This window comes from Vitis vinifera, chromosome 4 (assembly GCF_030704535.1).
Source record: "Vitis vinifera cultivar Pinot Noir 40024 chromosome 4, ASM3070453v1".
In the NCBI taxonomy this organism is placed as follows: domain Eukaryota; kingdom Viridiplantae; phylum Streptophyta; class Magnoliopsida; order Vitales; family Vitaceae; genus Vitis; species Vitis vinifera.
In genome coordinates this window covers 24,932,793-24,953,420 of record NC_081808.1, presented here as the reverse complement: position 1 = coordinate 24,953,420, position 20,628 = coordinate 24,932,793, and the positions used below count along the sequence as shown (strand labels likewise).

Here is a 20,628-nt window from a genome sequence, read left to right as displayed (position 1 = left end):
TATTGATTGACATTAGTCTACCACCTCATTAATATTTGACTCATCCATTACTCGATCAGGAGGTGTACGGACTAGAGGATGAGGGGTTGATACGAGAGGGACTAGGCATACATTTGTTCTTAGAGATGCACCATCGACTAACATTAGCCCGTCACCTATAAAGGTGTCATCCACCACACTTACAGTACCACTTGTTGCATCATCACCACAACCGATAGAGACTACATTGGTCGATGAGGAGTTAGTTCATATAGCAAATGATAATCAACAAGGACAAAAGAATGATAGTGGTTGAGGACATGGTAAGAGATGTGGTCATCGAGCTCATGGGGGGGTACATATCAGCCCCATAGAGCCAATAGTGGAACATTCATATCATGGACATCCACAACGAAAGAGAAAGACTCCTTCATGTGGTACACATTGAGGATGTTACTACATATGACTTTTATTTTGGATATTGTTAGTATTTTGCATATCATTATTTTCGACAAATACTCAAGATGTATATTTATACTTGTTATATTTTGGATTGACTAACTTTTTATTAACGTAAATTCTATAATATTCTACCTATTTTGGACTTATTTTACACAAAATAGTATTGTTACTTTTTTGGAAAGATGTTGATTTAATTGGTATTTGGTTTACTTATTTTGATTGGTTTTGGATTGAATGTCAAAATATAAGGTAATACTAATTAAGAGATAAATTTTATTTTACTTTTTTCTTTTGTGGAAGGTGTCTCTTGAAGAAACATTTTCAATAGAAACCCTTTTTTTTTTAAATTGTGGAAGACATCTCTTCAAGAGACACCTTTAGTATAAATCCATTTTTTTTGGAATTGTGGAAGGTGCCTCTTCAAGAAACGCCTTCAACATAAATTTGAAATTTTCCATTGTGTATGGAAATTGTGGAAAGTGTCTCTTGAAGAGACACTTTCAATATAAAGCCCAAAATTATTATTTTTTAATTATGGATTTAGTATAAATCCAATTTTTGGGGAATTGTAGAAGGTGTCTTTCAAGAGACACCTAAAATATAAATTAAAATTTGTGAAATTGTGGAAGGTGTCTCTTCAAGAGACACCTTTAGTATATATTGGATTTTGTGGAATTGTAGAAGGTGTCTTTTGAAAAAACACCTTCAATATAAATCCAATTTTGGGAATTGTGGGTGTTTGTGTCTTTTGAAAAGACACCTTCAATATAAATCCAAGTGTTTGGAAATTGTAGAATGTATCTCTTCAAGAGACTCTTTCAGTATATATTGGATTTTGTGGAATTGTGGAAGGTGTCTCTTAGTGATATACCTTTAGTATAAATCCAATTTTTTTAGAATTGTAGAAAGGTGTCTTTTGAAGATACACCTTCAATATAAAATCAAATTTAAGAGACACATAATATAAATTAAAATTTATGAAATTGTGAACGTTATCTTTTGGAAAGACATCTTTAGTATATATTGGAATTTGTGGAATTATGGAAAATGTCTCTTCAATAAACATCTTTAGTCTAAATTCAATTTTTTTTTTCGAATCGTAAAAGGTGTCTCTTGAAGAGACACCTTTAACTTAAAGTCAAAATTCATGAGACACTTGTAGCATAAATTCAAATTTATCAAATTATGGAAGGTGTCTCTTGAAGAGATACCTTTAATACATATTGGATTTTGTAGAATTGTGGAAAATGTTTTTTTAAGAGACACCTTTAATATAAATTCAATCTTTTGGAATAGTAGAAAGTGTCTCTTCAATAGACATATTTAACTTAAATTCAATTATTTGAAATACGTATCATGAATTTGAAAATTATGGAAGATGCCTCTTCAAAAGACACCTTCCTCGTGGCAAAAAGTGTGATAGATTTATCAATATTTTTCCAACTATCTTTTTTTAATAATTATTTTTTAAAATTGCTGCAGAAGTTAAAAAAAGCCCTAAAAAGGGGCAAAGACCCTTCTCAAGGCATTGAACTCACCATGTAGAAGTGTGGGTGTCTTTGACGAAAGTTACCTTATATTTTCATAAAGAGAGTAATATATAAGTTGGGAAGTGTCAACCTTGTAATTTTGTGTGCTTATATAAGTTATATAAAAAATGAACAAAGCCTCAAACAGGCAATGTAAAGGCTAAAGAGATGGGAGCAATGAAGGCTCAAGACATTCCAAGGTGACTTAGAAGGACTAGTAAGTGAATCCATGCTGAGGCTGACTGTTACATCAGATTGGTAGACTCGGCCTGCCTGTTTGCATGGGCTTAACCTCACGAGAGTTACTTCATATCGTCTAGCCAATTTTGCTTCCTCTTCTTCTGTGAAAGTTGTCCCTGATTTTGAATACAAGAGATCAATGCAAAAATGGGAATTTTTTATATTCAGAAATATATCTGATAATAAGAGTCAACTTGAAAAAATAATCAATAAGCAAACATCTGAAATTCATTAAGATTTTCCACAAAAACATCTCAAAAACAAACAAACAGACTAAAATTATGTTGCAACTTCAACTCAGGCGGAAAAAGAAAATAGAAAGAAGAGATGGAAGGTTTAAGAGGAATACATCTGCCCAGAAAAAGGCAATGGAAATTGGCCTTATACCATTACACTAGAAATTGTTTCTTTCAAAAAAAAAAAAAAATTTAAAAAAAGAAGCAAAATACAGTGGAAGAAAAGGGCTTCTGATATACAATACAAATCTGAGTCAGAAAGAATTACTAAGAGTGTTTTCCTTTAATATTACAAACACAGAAGCCCTTGGCATTCCCAAAACGTACCCAAGGCCATGCCAAAATGGAAGAAGATTTGGACACTCAGGATCTCTTTTCCAGCTCTTTAAAGGGAATATGTTTAACCGATTCACTGTGCTGACATTACATATTGAACAAGTAAGCAAGCATAACTGTTGGTGTCTGCAAAGCTGCAAAATTGCATACGGACAAGCAGCAGTTTCTGCTTCAGGATTGAGATCTCTCCCTCATTTTGGCTTTGGCAAAAAATACTCCCGCTACTAGACCTACAAAATGCAGTTCGAAATGATGTTTTTTGAGAGGTTTAACGAAGATAATCATGTTGCTGGGGCATACTAAATGGAGAGAACTTACCAAAGAAGATGCTTGCAGAGTTCTCCAAACTAGTAGGGACATGGAATAGAACAATGCCAGCAACGGATAGAGGAATCTTATTTAATGACCCCACAAGGCTGAGATTGCAGACAATTAACAGTGAACATTTGTGAGAATCTGTTTGGTCACTAATTTATCACTTGAGTGAAAGAAAAAAAAGATAATTTAATTACGAAAGACCTATTGAACAACAATAACAAAGACCCAATATGAAATCTCCACAATAAGATGCATCTTGCCTGTATGTGGTAGCCCCTGTTTGATGAAGAAACCACATAGAAGAGAAGCTGATTGCTAGACCCAAAAATCCGCTCAGTGTCATCACCAACCAGAAGGTAGGCAGCCTCAAAAGTGGCCTGTTAATTTTAATTCAAAGATGCAGGAGTTTCAATAAGATAACTAAATTGCTCAGACAAAATGGGAACAAAAAGGAAATAAGAAAAATCCCTTCAGAAAAAACAGAATACAAAGGTAGAAACAAGGAGACACTGATAACATCAGGAAATATTTGTAGTCTCATTGTATTCCTAATCCACCTAAATATTTAGACAATAGTTATTTGGTTGAACTAAAATCATTTGACTTAAAAGAAATAAAGATATCAGATAGCACAAAATCAAAAGACTATTTTTTAGGAAAAATTATCCAGAAGGGTCACAAGTAGCTTGTAAGTCTCCTTAAGGATCATCCCTTTTTGTAGTCCAAAAAAAGATCTAAAAGATATGAAGGTCAAATATACCCATGTTTTTCATTTTTAAATCAAATGTATTCCTATTTTGTCTTTTCCTTTTTCAATTTATTACTACTACTACTACTATTAATAATTTTTATTATTAAATTATTATTATTATTGTATATATATATAACCTTGCTTGCTGATCAAGTAATAATAATAACATCAATGTAATAACAATTTTATAAATTCTTGTTTCATTCCCATAATTAAAAAACAAAATCATTATATTTGTTAAGGGGAATTTGCAAACTTGGTGACCCTTTTCAGTACTCATGACTAATCATAAACATTATGGATAATTTTCCTTCTTTTTTTTTTTTTTTATCCACTAGAAGAATCAAAGTAGACAAACAATGATAAGGATCAATTAACTGTAACTTTCATGCACCAAATTAATAACACAACTAATACAAAAAATAAAAAAGAAGAAAACTCACGTTGTAGAAAGATAATCCACCTCATTGAACACAAACATAAGGATAACCCCAAGAGGCAATGAAAGTGTGTTATTTAGCAAGACCATTGAAAACTCATTCAAGTTTCCAGATTTTGTTACTTGCTTGGCTGTGTCCATGACCCTACGTAGGGTCAACTACATAAAAAAATAAATAAATAATAATCCATCAGCTAGATATTCTAGAACAATAACTAGTAATTAAACAACTAACAGAAAATGAGAGATAGCTGGCAGAGTATATCAATAAATAAACAAACTAAAAAACCATTAGGACTCAATGGTAAAGTAAATTACTCAAACATAAGTATGAGGGCCAGGTGTCCCCAGAACCATCTTGAATAGAAAAACACCCAAAAACTATGTATTGATCCATGTATAATAGCACTAAGTGACACAGTAGCATTTAAAAAACATGAAGAGGCTGAGAGGGACCATGAGTTAGCTTGGAATTCAACCTTAGTTCAGCTCTATCCTAAGGATTGGTTTTCATTGGGTTTTGTTTAAAGTAGTTTTTGTTTCTATTTTTGTCTATAGACTGTCATCATGTTTTCAATCCTCCTATAAATAGTAGTTATGTCACCCTTTTTAGTAGGGTGAAGGGCTAAGATTGAAAGGCAAAAGTATCAGGTTGTAGAGCTACTGTACACTTAATATTCGTACTCAAGTCCATTATATTAAGTTTTCCACCACTAATAAAAAATCAAATGATATTGTCTAGTGGACCCAAAAAATTCAAGTTATAAAGTTCCAAATTTAATCTCACAGATTTTTGCTATTTCTTGACATTTTAACATTGGAAATTCTCCTTTTAGTGGACTCACAACTATAGCAGCAAGAACAACAGATCCAATCCCTTTTTACTACATCAAATTGGTATCTGAGCTTAAACCTTAAATCTCAACTATGGCCAAATGGAGTAAAACCACAATTCCATGCTGGAAGGGGAAAGCAAACCCAACAGACAGAGATGACTACCATGTAACATAAGATAGAATATTTGTCAGGAAACATGCAAGTGGCTCAGTTACAGGAGCATGAGGCCAATGATGGAGGTTCTGGGAGGCAACTATGGAACCAGTGAACAAACATAACAGACTGTAGTCTTGAAAATGAACAATTAAAAGAGATTTGTAAACTGGGGTCCACTGACAAAGATAACTATCCTGATGATATTAACAAGGGCAAGATGTTCTTCACTTCATAATAATCAGACTTATTAGTGACAAAGCAAACTATTCTAAGAGTGACTATTTCAGCAATAATCTTCAGCCAGCAGTTGGTAATTTGGAAGTCCCATCAATAATTGATTAATGTTCCAAGCTCGAAGATTCAACCTTTTCAGATTTCCCTTCTCTTCATAACAAATAATTTAGTGACATGGGCATTCATTTGGTTGATTTGGCACCAGACCTTATGTGTTTTGTTTGTATGAACCAAGTGATGGATCATAAATTTTATTATGAATTTAATGAGATTTAGGGGAGGATGGGACTGTGATGGATATTTGATTAAAAGATTGGAGCAGTGAATTGAATATAAGAACCGAGTTGAAATTTCACATGTCCCCTTAATTTTTATTTATTTGCTTTCTTTTACATGTGTGCATATGTGTATTTGTATAATAACCAATGTTTTCTAATCATGACACACGCCCCTTGGCTGTGAGGTACTGGCAAAAAACATGTAAACTAGCATCACAAATTAATAGAAAGCAAGAAGAAATTATGGTTTGGCATATTTAATAATAAGAAAAAAAAAGTTTACTATGATATTTCACACGCATCCACACATATACTCCAAATTAAATACTCTCAGAATATGATGCGGTTAAGAAGCAGTGAATAACTTGTCATGTATAACCAATAGCCTTAAAACATAGATCAATGTGTGTGTGTGTGTGTGTCAGTGTCATAAAAATCACTACTACATAGAAAAGGACTAAGACTCCAAATTAAATACTCACAGAATATGATGCGGTCAAGAAACAATTAATAATTTGCCATGTATAGCCAATACCATTAAAAGATAGATCAGTAATTCCTCCAGAAATTGCTGAAATGATCTGCACAAGGTAAAAGAAAAAATAAAGCCTGTTCATAGATTTCCTTATTGGAACCTTAGCAAAAATCCATAACAAGATATGAAGCACATCAGTGTGAATAAGCTTTAGAAATTTGTGAATTTGCTGATAAATCTCCAAATTTTCTCACTGAGTAAAAAGGTGGATAAAACAGTTGGTGAAATTTTACATCTTCAAAGAAGGGAAGTGTGTCGTCACTTATCATGGCAAACATAGCATCATGATATACACAAAACTCCAGCAAGAGAGAATTCATTGTAACATCGAATAAACATGTTCATGTTAAAAAAATATCAAATATAAATATGCTGCAGGCCTAATCCTTTAAAGGTTTTCACATGCTACTTTGTCAAGAATCAAACTCAAAAAACTTAGATAAATCTCATTGGCATCATGAAACTTTGTGATGGGGGAAAGCCTTTTAAAGTTTATTCAAGGAAGAAAGTGAAGACCTAAGTAAACTTTAAGTAGGATTAATATTAATTAGAATTGAATTGGGATTGGTATTTGTTGGAGTCTAATTAGGATTAGCTAGTTGAATTATAATATAATTAGAATTTAAGTTATAATAGGTTATTAGAGTCCTAGTAGACTTTGGATTTCTTAGAGAAGCCTATAAATAGGCTAATCAATGTAAATCAAAGGGAGGAATTTGATGAATAATATTATACTTTCTTTCATTGCAAGGTTGCAACCCTCAATGGTGAGACTCCATTGATTTTCTCCTAGAAGGCCTTAGTGAGACTCTAATGTTTTCCATCTTTTCTTCATTGTTTCTTCTTTTTCTCTATTTCTTATCTTATAATTTTCTCTACCATAAAATTTATTCCTTGTTCCTCTCCTTACACCCTAAAAATAAAACCCTAGCCCACCTACCCTTGAGTGTAGGCAACCATCCTAGGGTTGTCCTACATCAATTTGTCTCCTAAATCCTATTCAAATTCTTGCACCCTCGTCTCTATCCCACAATAAAAACAAATAACTAAGTAAATAGACCCCTTGTGACCCAAGATAAAAAATGAATATGCATAAAATTTTGATGAACTTTTTTCCCCATACTATTTTATGATAGGCAAGAAAATACATTTAAAAAGGTTCCAAATAAGGGCATAGCCAAAGAACATGTGGAGTGTGCACATCACACCCACCAAGTAAGAAAGGAAGAGAAGCACGAAAATAGATAAATGGATCACCCACCCACTATAGCACTGCAAGCTCATACTAATAAAAAAAACACAAAAACAACCAGCTCCTATCCCACACTTGCCTAGCCATTGAAAAAACCTTTTTCCCACAAATTGCATACTCAAAATGAAAAAAAGCAATAGTTATGTGAGATAATAAGAGACTTATCAAATGATAATCCCAGATATCCATATAAGACACAGTAGGTATTTAAAACAGGCAAACAAAGAAAAATAAAGGCAACTAAGACAATAGAAGATGAGAGACAAGCAGATCCAAGCAGGAGGAAGGGTGACAATAACTAACAGAAGAATTGTTAATCAGTATTTTTCTTACAAATCCATCTAGTTTTGTAAAGGAATAATATGTAAAAAATCCCAAATTTACATTTTAACTGGTTCAACATACCATTAAGAAGAGAGCAGCCCAGACTCTGTTGTCATGATGCTTATTGAAAAGATACATTTCACCAACAGCAGTTATCACATTAGTAACATTCTTCAAAACTGTGACCATAGCGACATTAATGTACTTCAGGCTGCAAACAAATTTATCATATTTTATTAATAAAACAAAAGAACAGAGTGGTGCTGGCTCACTACTTAAAACACAAAATGGGTTTACATAAGCATAATACTTTTACAAGAGGATACACTGACAACAGCTCTACATTCACCACTGGATGCATTCCACCCAAGAGACTTTCAATGCCAAATAAAATAAATCAATCAATAAAGTCAAATTATCATAATTTTATTTTTTTTGATAGGTAAATTTTTTGTCCCCATTAGGACTTGAACCTAGAACTTCCCACAAACCCTCCCCAACCTAGAACCTAGAACAAATCAAATTATTTGGACCATCTAGCCTGTTGAATTTTTTTACCTTTTCCAATGACACAGCACAATAAGTTTGAAAATATAAATGAGTTTGAAAATTTAAAATTGAAAAAAAAATAAAAAATGGAACAATGAAATTCTCATAATCAAAATCATTTATCAAGAAGTTAACAATACTAAACTTCCAAACTTGTTCATGTGTGTCGATGCTCTTAATTAACTATATACACCTAAGAAGTATGTATAAAACTGGAATGACTGCCTCCTCTTTGCAATGATAAACCAAATCCATCAATTATAGAATACTAATAACTGTAACAATCTAATGATACCCTTGGAAGACAAAGAAAAGACATGACCATGTAATAATATTCTAGTAAATGACATATTAGAATTGGAAAGAAAAACAATCCCCTAGTCTACCAACAGATAAAATTAGAATTTCAGATCTCTCATTGGATTTTTGTCAACACATTATAGACCACTAAGGTTTCACAACAATTAGTACAACAAATACACCAGAAAAAAGTTCAAATGCCAATAAAACACAGTTCAGGATGCATAACCATCCTCCACCACTAGTATTCGCATGTCCTAGGTACTACAATTAGACTACAAGATGCAAGCAAGAGTTCATGGTTTTTTGAACCATAAACAAATGCATGCTGAAATCTCAACCTGTTGTTGAAACTAAAATTACAGACAAACTGTTGAATTGACTATTATACTAACATAAACTATTAGTAAAATTCACAAGCATAAATCATTGTACCGTATGTTTCAAGGTTCATTTACTTAATGTTTCCTCATATAGAATCCTCTTAGAACTTGGAAATATTTTAATATGTTTGCACCTTGTCATACATCAAATTTAATGCTCAACTACCCAGGAAATAAAGGTAACCAAGTTGCCATCTACAATTATTCAGTACAAAATTCAAAAAGGAACTAGTCATAATGCTGCAAAATTTCAATCAGTAGACAACATCAAATAAAAAATTCTTCCAATGTGCAAGGAAAGAGTGAAGTTTCTCCACCAAAAGAAAAAGAATAAACTAAAAAATATTTTTGCATCTCCATTGAAATCCAGAAAATTAAGGGTAAATTATATAATCACCCTTATACTTTTACCATTGTATCAATTTAGCCCCTGAACATTTTTTTCAACCCTACAATATGCCCAATCGTCAAATAGGTCCTTTTGGTCAGATTTTTCATAAAAACTTGACTGGAGAAGCTCATGTGACAAGCACAGACAAATTGGACACCCAAACATATCATATAAAAGTTCATGGAAATGTATATATGATTGTCATATGAATTTTTTCATCAAATTCTGAAGAAAAATCTGAATCTTGTTTGATATTTGGGCATAATTTAGGGGTGAAATTGCTTTAAAAAGTTTTGAAGCTAAATTAAGAAAAGTGATTTTTGCAATTTACCCAAAAATTAACATGAAAGGTGTTCAGCTGATTTTGAAAATAATCAGCTTGAAGAGAGCTATATATATATATAGAGAGAGAGAGAGAGAGAACTCCATACCTAAACATGCTTGTAACAAGCATCCCAACAAATATAACATTCACAGGCAACCAGACCTTAATCAACTTCCATGTAAGCGGTTCTGTTGTTATTAGGCCGAAAAAACTCAATACAGTAACAACAATCACTGAGACGAGATTCTGCATCAACAGAACAGTGCCACAATTAACCATCAAAAGTTGTCTTAATATGATCTACTTAGAGATCATTAGAAATAATTGTGATAACACAACATTAGAAACTTCATTGTAAATGAATACAGATATCAAATTTGAAAAGTAACCTGGTAGATCATCAAAGATATCCCGGCATTAAAATCATAGCTGGAAAGGACAAACTTGTTAACCAGAATCATACTGCAGGATGAGATGCAATATGCAAAGCCAGACAATAAAGCCTGATTGTGTATTCTAACTACCCTGTTACTTCGTACTGATTTCTCTCTATCCTTTTCCAACTTCCCATCTTCCAAGTCTGTTTCTTCACTTCCCAGAGGCTTCATTGAAAATACTGACCTACATAAAAATGCAACAAAAATTAATAAAGAACCTATAATTGAAGCTCAATTGTGTTAATGTTTACTATGTTCTTTCAATAGAGGGGGAAATGCATAAAACATATAGACTGGCTTTTGTGTCCTTAGAGATCAGTAAACACAAAATATCAAATGTGTCCCTAAAGATCAGTACTACGTTCTTTCAATAGAGAGGGTAATAAAAAAAGACTTCAGGAAGAATTGGGGTATACAATCAAAACACAACGAGAGAGAATGGTAAGGACCTTGAAGGTCTCTATGGAGAGGAAGACCTTCTAGGTTAGGTTCGAGGGTGAGGTCGGAGGAAAATGGTGTTCGATAACAGACCACAGTAAAGGCTCTGTTTTCGTCTTAGGCTTTGAGAAAGAGGAGGTTAGTTGGTTGATAGAACAGTTGACAAAGGCCATTGAGATGAAGATTTTTATGGGTTTCAACAGAAAATTTAGAGGAAAGACCAGAGTACATCTACTGGAGGTTTGCTTCAATGTTCATGGCAGGTTTATAAGATTATCAGAGTTCGCCTCCAATAGGAAGTCAACTTTTTTGGTAATACCTGAGGGAGAGAATGGCAGGGGATGGGAACTTTTAAAGTCTGCGTTGTATTCTATGTTGGTGGTCCCCTCCTCGAGTTTTGATGAAAAGGGAAGGCAGAGCAGGGAAGGAAGGATTTTGCACAAAAATGCGGGTCCCTAGCAACGGTCCTTTTCGAATGTAGTCAGAAACGAAGGTCCGAGGAAAGACGGCCTTGTTCCAGTTGGGAGATGGGCGAGGGTTGTGGTGTGCGAATGTCAAGATGGTGCTGTTAACTGGGCTGAGGTCGGCCGGGCCATGGCGAGAAGGCTAGGGCACAAAGGCGTGGTGACAATCGTCCCATTCGCCGAAGGAAAAGGATTGTTTTTTGTAGAAACCTTAGAGGAAGCTTTATCACTACACGATTCAAGGTTCATCAGGATTAAGGACGAAACTACAGTCTTATTGAGAGGATGGTCGCCAAAGGAAAATTCAGAAGTAGAGGGGAAATTCAAGGAAGGTTGGATAGATTTAAGGGGTTTACCATTTCATTTATGGTCTGAGGTTCACTTGAAGAAAATTATGGAGCAGTGGGGGACGGTGACAGAGATCGATTGGCGAACATTGAAACTTTTTTATCTAAGCAAAGCGAGGGTAAAAGTGGTAATGAAAGAACGATTGGTTCTCCCGGCTTTGATTGAGGTGTTAGATGGGGGTTGGGACTTCACAGTTTCAGTCGCAGTGGTCGGGAAGGAAGACGGTAGGCAGGTTAGAGAGATGGGTGAGTCAACTTGGCAATTGGCTGAGGTTCACACGGGAACAGTTGGCAGAAAAAGGGAAGAGGAAGATAGATCAAGGAAAGGGGTCTTCGGTTGGGGCAGTTGGCAGAACAATGGAGTGGAGAGGTGGTCAAAAGGCTGAGAACGCTCTTGGGAGGACACGTGGAAAGAACAGGACGTCAATGGGAAACAGTTGGTCCCAACCTCCACTGCATTCGAATTCAAAAAGGCAAAGAGTTGGATCTGATGGGCCAAAGCAGGCTGGAGGGGTCAAAGCCCAATCAACTCTCCATGATGGGTTTCGGGCCTCCAAATATATGACAAGAGCCCATCCTTTTAGTAAGCCCAGCCCACGTCAATTTCCCACGATCTGAAATTGACGTGGGCTGGAAGAGGGAAGTCCATGGGAAAGGCCCAATTCAGTTGTTGGGCCAAGAGATGGGAGACAATCAAGACAGATATTCGAAGGGCCCTTTACACAGAGCTATTCTTTCTGCAAAGGGGAAGGCGAAGATAGGCCACGAGGATCCTGAAAATCAACAGAGGGGCTCCGCGATGAAGTGCGGTTCAAGGAAGCTGTGGAATGCTCTGTTTCCATCAAGCTCTGTATGCCAACAAGGGGATCGAAGCCGAAGCGAGCCACTCATGACTGAGAGATCGATGCCAGTTAGTGATACTCTTCCATTGGAAGACGTCGCCGAAGCGGGAACACAATTGGTTCAAGGGTGTCCCGAGGGAGGAACGACGCCGACGAAGGATAACGCGGAGCAAAGGAATCTTCTTAGGGCTCCTTTTCAGTCAAAAAGGAAGGAGAAAATGCGCAATACTGCTAAAAGAGGAGACGGAGCAGGTTTTAAGGGTTTTGTGGGTTGTTCTCATAGTGGATCTTCAGTCACGGATCATCTTTCTTATCCCGCAACCAGAGAAAAAGGGCCCAACTTTGAGGGGTACTATGGAATGACGGAAGTGGAAATTTTTTAGGTATCTTCCCATCATTTTTCTCAGCCTCTTCAGCCTTTTCATTCTCCTCTGGCGTGGCTCCTCCACACCCGAGTTCTTCTGATATCAATCTCTCCATTCCAGCCTTTCAATCCCAGTTTCTTACGAAAAATCAAGTGTTATCTGAAATTTTTTCAAAAAAAGATGACATTGGGGCTTATCATCTTGGGTTTGTTGGCATTCCTAACCGTGATGATGCGGTGCCCCAGATGGCTAGATTGAATCTTTTGTCTAAAAGCTTTAATTATGAGAAGACCAAACTCAGCTTGCCTCATGGGGCCCCTATTCTGGATACAATTAGCCAGAGAGACACTGAGTTCTACCAGATGGGTGGGTTCCAACTTGAGAGTCTTTCCCCTAACAAAATGGCTAAAGTTTGTGAGGTCTTAAGCTCCTTGGATATTAAGGTGTATTCAAGGCGAAAGAAAAGAATTGCCACAGACATTTGAGTTCTGTTGGCGTTGGTTAGGAGGTATAGGGTCAGTGAGGTGTTTTTATGAAGATCATAAGCTGGAATATCAAGGGGTTGGGATCTAGGAAAAAGATAAGGGTGGTTAAGGATTTTTTGCGACTTCAGAATCCGGATGTAGTGATGTTTTAGGAAACAAAAAGAGAAGTGTGCGACAGAAGGTTTGTAGGAAGTGTCTGGTCGGTTAGGAATAAGGAGTGGGCTGCTCTCCCGACATGCGGGGCTTTAGGAAGGATAGCTCCACCCAAAAATCCTTCCTAGTTAAGGGGTTGTTTGGACCATAAACTGCGGACAACCACAAAGGTCTACATCCATCCAACAAGAACTTGACTGACACAGAAAAAGATCCAATTACCACGTCCTCACTGCTCATTTTCTTTGAGTCCCAAATTCCGTCATAATCTAACCGATTCTGATATAGAAGATCTAGAATGCCTCATGCGCTCTCTTGATTGTATGAATCTATCCACTTCCGCTTCAAATGCGAGATCTTGGTCCTTATTGTCTTCAGGATTATTTACAGTCAAGTCTTTCTTTACAGCCTTGTCCCAAATGCCTAATTCATCTCCTTTTTTCCCCACTAAGTTTGTATGGAAATCTCAAGTCTCCTTCAAAGTTAAGGCCTTTGTCTAGCTTGTGGCACACAAGAAGGTAAATACCAATGACTTGCTACAATTGAGGAGACCCCACAAAGCTCTTAGCCCTGACATTTGTAAGTTGTGTATGGAGCAAGGAGAATCAGCAGATCATCTCTTCCTTCATTGTTCTATGACGTTGGGGTTGTGGCATAGACTATTTCAGCTAGCCAAGATGGATTGGGTTCCTCCGAAAAGCATTTCAGACATGATGTTCAACAATTACAAAGGTTTTGGCAAGTCCAAGAAAGGGTTGGTTTTGTGGCAAAACGCGTGCATAGCTTTAATTTGGGTTGTGTGGCGGGAAAGAAATGCTAGGATATTTGAGGACAAAGCTAGGAATTCAGAGAATCTTTGGGACTCCATTCATTTCCTCGCTTCGTTTTGGGCTTTTTGCTCAGCGGGTTTTAAGGGCATTCCCCTTAACATTTTACAACTAGATTGGCTAGCAGTGTGTAGTTCCAATGGGACGGTGTAGTGTCATGTTATCTTTTTTTGTTGTTTAGTTTTACCTTTGGCTGGAGGATTTCTCATCCTCCTTATGTACTATTTTTTTTTTCTATCAATATATTCATGCGTGGTTTCCTATCAAAAAAAAAAAAAAAAAGACTTCAGGAAGATTATTAGCTGTGCTTTCAAGCAAACTGAGGACAATGAATCAAAAATAATCTTAGAAGTTGGTTACTTACAAATCAATTATTAATTAGATTTGAGTCCAAAGAGAAGAAACTCTGTTTTTGCAAAGAATAGAGTCAGACACGGATAAACCAAGAAATACAATGTACCCCACCAAAATCAAGTTATCCAAATTAATATTTTTAAGTGGACTTAAATATGTATCTTCCATCATGTCCCCTTTGGCATCAACCATTGGGAAGTGAGTAAACCCTAACTCCTTCATAATAGCTCTAGCAATCAATAATCTCCATAAGACTTCTGCACCTTTCAAGAAGACCAAAATCCACATTTTAGATAGTAGCAGTTATTCTGACATATTAATGATATCGGTTTGCTCTCAGTGTCAAGATGACATTACCATTCCACATACCCGACCATGCTGTGAAAATAGGAAACAAAGAAGGATAATAAAGAGAAAGGTCAAGAACCCAAAAGTATCCATTCAAAGCACCATCCTAAAATTAGTTGGCAGATTTTGAGCTTGCCAACAACTAGAGAATTTCCACTTAACAGAAGTTAACTAAAGAGGAAGAGGTAGTCCCATTGTTATGCAGCAAAGTAACAAATTTTAAGAGACTGCACTCTGAATTGGACAACTTCCAGAAAAAGCAAAGCATTATAATCAATATAACTGCATTTTATTGCTGGGAAACCAAACTCATCATAATTTGCAATCAGAGTTTTTTCTCATAAAAATTTATGGGGTTCACATTATCGACCATGAGAAGCCTCTTAAACAAAAAGGCTTGCACTGAGGTGCATGCAAAAATGGAGAAAAGGGATGCTTAACCAATATATATATGGTAGAGAGATAGTAGATACTCAAGAAGGAGAAGCATAAGAAACAAAAAAAGTAATGACTATATGCAGCAAAAAATCAGCGTACTAGGAGCCTTAAGGGGTTATATCAGAAACACAAAAGAGGTAATGTAAGACAAATTCAAAAATAAGATGAACCAACAACTGGAATGCTGTTATTTTAAACAAGTAAGAATCCAGTCAATGGTGGGAATTTTATGCAGGTAATAAAAAGACTGATTATGGTTCTTGAATGTTACTGGCCAAAGTTACTCTTGGTTTTTCTCATACCAAATATGTTTTTAGGACAGGTAGCACAATCAAGTTGTAGAGTGATAATTACTGGAGAGACTGCATGTCTATATTCTTTTTCAAAAGATAATGATGTGCCCATTGCAAACTCTCATATCCTCCATCCTAATTACCCTTCTAGGGAAAATTCACAAAGTTCTTTCCATATGATGTATCTTTCAGACTCTTTTTCAGTCTAGGATTTCAGACCTTGAAGCTAATATCTGTTCCCATGTAAGTCTGCATTTCCATCAACTTGTTCTCCACAACACAAAGATGAACCTCTTTTTAACAAGGAGAATTGGTGGTCCAAAATCCATTCAAAGTGAAGGTCTTTGATTGGCATTTTCTACCACCTCAGTAGTATCCATTGTCTGAATCAAGTCAAGTGCCATGAAAATAAATAAAATGAGTAACAAAATCAAATGCTGTCTATCTTTTCATGTATAGAAATTCCATTGGAGGGGAAGGGGAGAAAGAAAATCCAGCAACAAAGTTAATATGCATTAAGAAAATGGCAACGAAAGACTATCAAACAAAACCTGTCGGTTCTTAAAATTGAAGGAAACAAGTATATAAGCACACTGGAAAATGCATTATCAAGTAAACAAATTAGTCCAACTGCCCTTAATTAAGGGAACCATACCTGTTAAGCACTTCTCTTCTCAATGGACTAGAGACCTGATCTAGCACCCCATTTGTTTCATGAAGATTGTGGCTTCTTTCCCCACTTCGAATAACTGTTCTTGTATCTTCCATGAGATTTCTTTCCAGAACAGGATCAGGAGAATCTAGAGAAGGACCAAACAGAGATCTTCAACACAAAAGAAGGAAAAAGGATATTAGTCATCAATTCCAAAGTCCTGACTAGACACTATAAACTGCAGAATGAAGCACAGACAATTGCAAAGGGGAATGTAAGATCACAATTCACTAACAATTACCATTTTCTGCAGAAGCCTCTCTTATAATTTGATAATATTTTTTTGATAAGTAAAGGATATGCATTAAACAGGCAGAACGCCACAAAGTATACAGGGAGTATACAAGGCGGCTAAGGCCTCAAAAAACAAAGACAAAAAGAATCACCTCCCTTTAGGTGGATGCTATCCACTCCAGGAAGCCTATAAGGGAGACCGCCTCCTCACCTACATACAATTTGGCCCAACTCCACAAATTACAGACAAAAAAATTCTTTAACTTCTGAATATTCAACACACCCCCCCTAAAAGCTAATTTATTCATCTCCTTCCACACCGTCCAAAAAATGCACAACGGAATGGTGTCCCAAATCTTTTTCCTTTTCTTCCCCACAAACGAACCCCTCCAGCTAGCTAAGACCTCCTTTACAGTTTCTGGAAAAACCCATTTCACATCAACTAAACCAAAAACAATATCCCACAAAGCTCTAACCACTGTACAATGAATAAGGATGTGATTTACATTTTCTTCTTCACATCCACACAGGAAGCAACAATTTGGAAGTTGCACCCCTCTTCTTTGAAGTCTATCCAAAGTAAGCACCTTCCCCCACGTCGCCTCCCATGCAAAGAATGCAACTTTAGTTGGCACCCTTGCCACCCAAATGCTTCTTGAAGGAAAACCTGTGTCATTAGACCTAGTCAACAAACTATAAGCTTCCTTGACCCTGAACCGGCCACTTCTTCCTTGCCTCCACAGGACTGAGTCTTCCTCCAAAGAAGGCTTATGACCCCTCAGCATATGGAGAAATTCCCCAACCGTATCCAACTCCCAATCATTGAAATCCCTCAAAAAATTTAGGTTCCAATTTCCTTGACCCACTTATAATTTGATAATATCAGGAGCACATTCTCACAAATGTAGGCTCAAATGCAGGCTATATCAGGAACTATTCAGCATAAACACGGACATGACACATCGACACATTACAAGGCCACAATGTCATTGGTTTCAATCAATTGATGACCATCAATGCCACATGAGCAATTTTCTACCAAGTCTACCCAGTTATGAAAGCAACAAATTACTTTGATCAACAACTATGTGGATCTACAAAGCTGGTCAAGAAATAGAGCCCACATACACCCCATGCACTGCCAAAGGAGCACATAATAGCAATATGGTTCACCTTGTTGATGATATACATCCAGTTAACTGAACTTCATGACTGTCACAGATGTTTTCCAAATATGGTCTCAGAGAAACACCTTGGTATTGGCCTGTAAATAATCATAGACCAAAACAGAACCTAGACACCAGTTCCACTGCTACTTGGCTAAAATTGCAAGCACATGGTGGAGGTGGAATTTACATGTATCAACTAGCCAGGTGGTCACTCAAGCACCCAAAGCCTTTGCAGGAGTACCAGATTGAGCTATTGTTTAGGAAACACAAAAAAAACTGGGTATCACATTCAAGCATTTTTTAAGTGTTACACTATCAATTACCTCTATCCCCACCATAGTTGTCAAAAATGTATGGTATATGACATGGTGCATATGTTAGCAGATGACTAATGTATTGAATCTTAAATGTACCTTACAATATGCTGATGATATACAACACAATATATACTATTTAAGATCTGCACAAGACTTGCACATTGACTGTTTCTAATTGTTATCATGAAAAATCAAAGTTAAACTTGTTTATTAAAAAGATTATCATACTATAGTTTAAAAGATATTAAGTTAAAATATCTCCTTAAAAAATCACTTATGTTCTCTTTGCCTCCACTATATAAAAAATTAAAAAGAGTCACGCAGGGTACTTAGGATCTTACTTCTAATTTCCTTTTCTTCTAATTCTGTTATCACAAATAAGTCATCAAGAGGAAAGGAACAAGAGTGGTCCTAAATAAAAACACCATACATGTGTTGTCAAAGGCACAATTGAGGCTGAAGCTCAAGATTTGTAGTTATATTTATTCATTATTTATTTATTTTCTTAATTAAACAAATGGTGAATAAAACTGACTAAAAAATTGGAGATTTGATCATTCATTACTCCCATGGACTGACCTAAAAAACACCAAGTATCCTATAACCCAATCAAGATATGGGCAACTGTTATTGCCTAGTATCTTGGAAAGTTACCAAGTTAGGCAATTGAGTTTAGCCCAAGAAGTACCATGAACTGGAGACCTAGAGTTAAACACTTCCAACAGTTCATCTTGCCATTTATTAGAACTCAACTTTATCACAATGCTCCACATGATCAATAGCCAAGAAGACCTAGTAAAAAAATATGAGAAAAATTAGAATGATATGTGATGTTGGGGTTGTGGAGGATGTTTTGAGAGATCCAAGTTTTCTTTTCCTTAGCTACAGTTTCTCAGCGATCAACCAGTGCCAGAGCAGAAGATGGCACTTCATAGCAATGAACTTGGCATGCATCTATATATAGAAAGAGTTGACTATATAAAAATGAATACAAATTTATCCGAAAAAAGGGGGCTCAAGTTTCTATTATTGATTTCTAAACCCAAACAGAAGCAAATAATCTTCTAAATTAGAAACAACAAACAGAGAATAAAAAATTTGAAACAAACTTTCTTCTGTTCATAAGGGAATGATCAAATGAAAACCCAAGAAAGCAAAAGAATTTGAGAAACCGATCAAGATTGAGAGAGATTACCTTGAACCTATTTAAGCCAAACACTCAAAAGCTCCAAATGCACGAGGAAGACCCACGTACAATATTGTAATCCTAAACAACCCCACAACAAAAATAGCCCAAGAACAAGAAAATGGAGAGGAAAAAAGAAGACCCCTTCTGAGAAATTGAGCAAGAAAATGAAATAAAAGGTCTGGCAAGTCAGGAAATCAGAGAGAAGAAGGAAAAACGCAGAAGTTGGAATGGGAAGAAGACACAGTCAGAATCATATATATACGTGTAAAACCAATCAGACCCAACTTGTTTAGATTTGAAAATTCTTCTTTGGTGTGTTTTTCACAGATTCCGTCCATTGGGTGCTAGGATGCGCCGTCCGGGAGGTACACCATAGCATTGGGTTGGGCCCACCACCGGAATTGCTATTTCCACTCCCCAATCCCATGTCTGTAAAGGGCTCGTGGATCCGTTAAATATAGCTCACTTAAGGGTGTTTGGCAACTGTTTTCGGAAGCAATTCTTAAAAATAGTTTATGAAGATTGCTCTCTAATTTTTATAAAATAAAAATTTATTTAAAATTTTAAAATATTTTTAATATTTTTAAATATATCTTAAAAATAATTTTATATAAATATTTTATTTTTAATCATTTTACATATTTGTCTAAATGTTTCTTAAAACAACCCTTCAAAAACAGGTGAAAATAACAAAAATCAACTAAAAATATTATTTAAAAATATTTTATTTTCTATTCTTAAAAACAAAAAATAAAAAATAAAAAATTATTTTTAATTATCAAACTTATTTTCTATATTTTTTATTCTAAAAAAATAAAAATAAAAACTTCTCAAAAACAATTTCCAAATATGTCATAAATATCTATTTTTAGAACTTAAGTTTCATTATCTTATTATAATAGTCAATTGCTTTTAAAACCAAAAATAAATATCTTTAAAAAAAAAATTGGCTTTAGAATTTGAGTCATTACAATATTGCATCAATAATCATAATATTTTGTCAACTTCTTTTTTATTGCTCAAAATAAATTAATTAAATAAAATTTAATTAAAATATATGATGGGAATATAAAGGTGGAGAATATATTAAGATATCGTGACCATCAAACTTTCATTCTCATTCATTGTTGTAATGATGAAATGTAAATTGTTTCATAAGCTTATAAATAAATGACATAAAGATATAATATTTTAAATAAATGTGACTCAAAAATTAGGCCACAAGATTGGATATATAGATATAATATAATTTGATTGATGAGATATTTTCGATTTTTATTCAAAAAAATAGATATTCTATAAATACGTTTCGGGTTTTTTTTATTTAAAGTATTTTTAATTGAAATAGTTTTTAAAAAAAAT

General features: G+C 35.2%; 1 protein-coding gene across 2 annotated transcripts; it reads right to left on the bottom strand.

The window, feature by feature from the left end:
* Nucleotides 1-2,420: 2,420 nt before the first annotated feature.
* LOC100259141 (GDP-mannose transporter GONST1) lies at nt 2,421-19,768 on the bottom strand. Of its 2 annotated transcripts, XM_059736536.1 has the most exons (11): nt 19,552-19,715; nt 19,273-19,410; nt 16,301-16,468; nt 10,244-10,475; nt 9,961-10,100; nt 7,988-8,117; nt 6,278-6,376; nt 4,295-4,449; nt 3,361-3,477; nt 3,101-3,198; nt 2,421-3,012 (listed from the first exon to the last, which is right to left on the bottom strand). In XM_059736536.1, exons 3-11 carry the CDS (start codon nt 16,411-16,413, stop codon nt 2,954-2,956), a joined length of 1,143 nt encoding a protein of 380 aa, XP_059592519.1. In that variant the 5' UTR covers nt 16,414-16,468; nt 19,273-19,410; nt 19,552-19,715; the 3' UTR covers nt 2,421-2,953. The 2 variants fall into 2 exon arrangements, with proteins under 2 accessions (XP_059592519.1, XP_010649370.1); XM_010651068.3 differs by having other exon boundaries at nt 19,273-19,768.
* Nucleotides 19,769-20,628: the final 860 nt, after the last annotated feature.

Bases quoted from the DNA above. Each gene is read 5' to 3' on its own strand.
- LOC100259141 (XM_010651068.3), bottom strand. From the start codon at position 16,413: ATGGAAGATACAAGAACAGTTATTCGAAGTGGGGAAAGAAGCCACAAT. The intron at 10,476-16,300 runs GTATGGTTCCCT...ATTTTTATGTAG, and splicing joins AGAAGAGAAGTGCTTAACAG to GTCAGTATTTTCAATGAAGC. The intron at 10,101-10,243 runs GTTACTTTTCAA...CTGTTGATGCAG, and splicing joins TATCTTTGATGATCTACCAG to AATCTCGTCTCAGTGATTGT.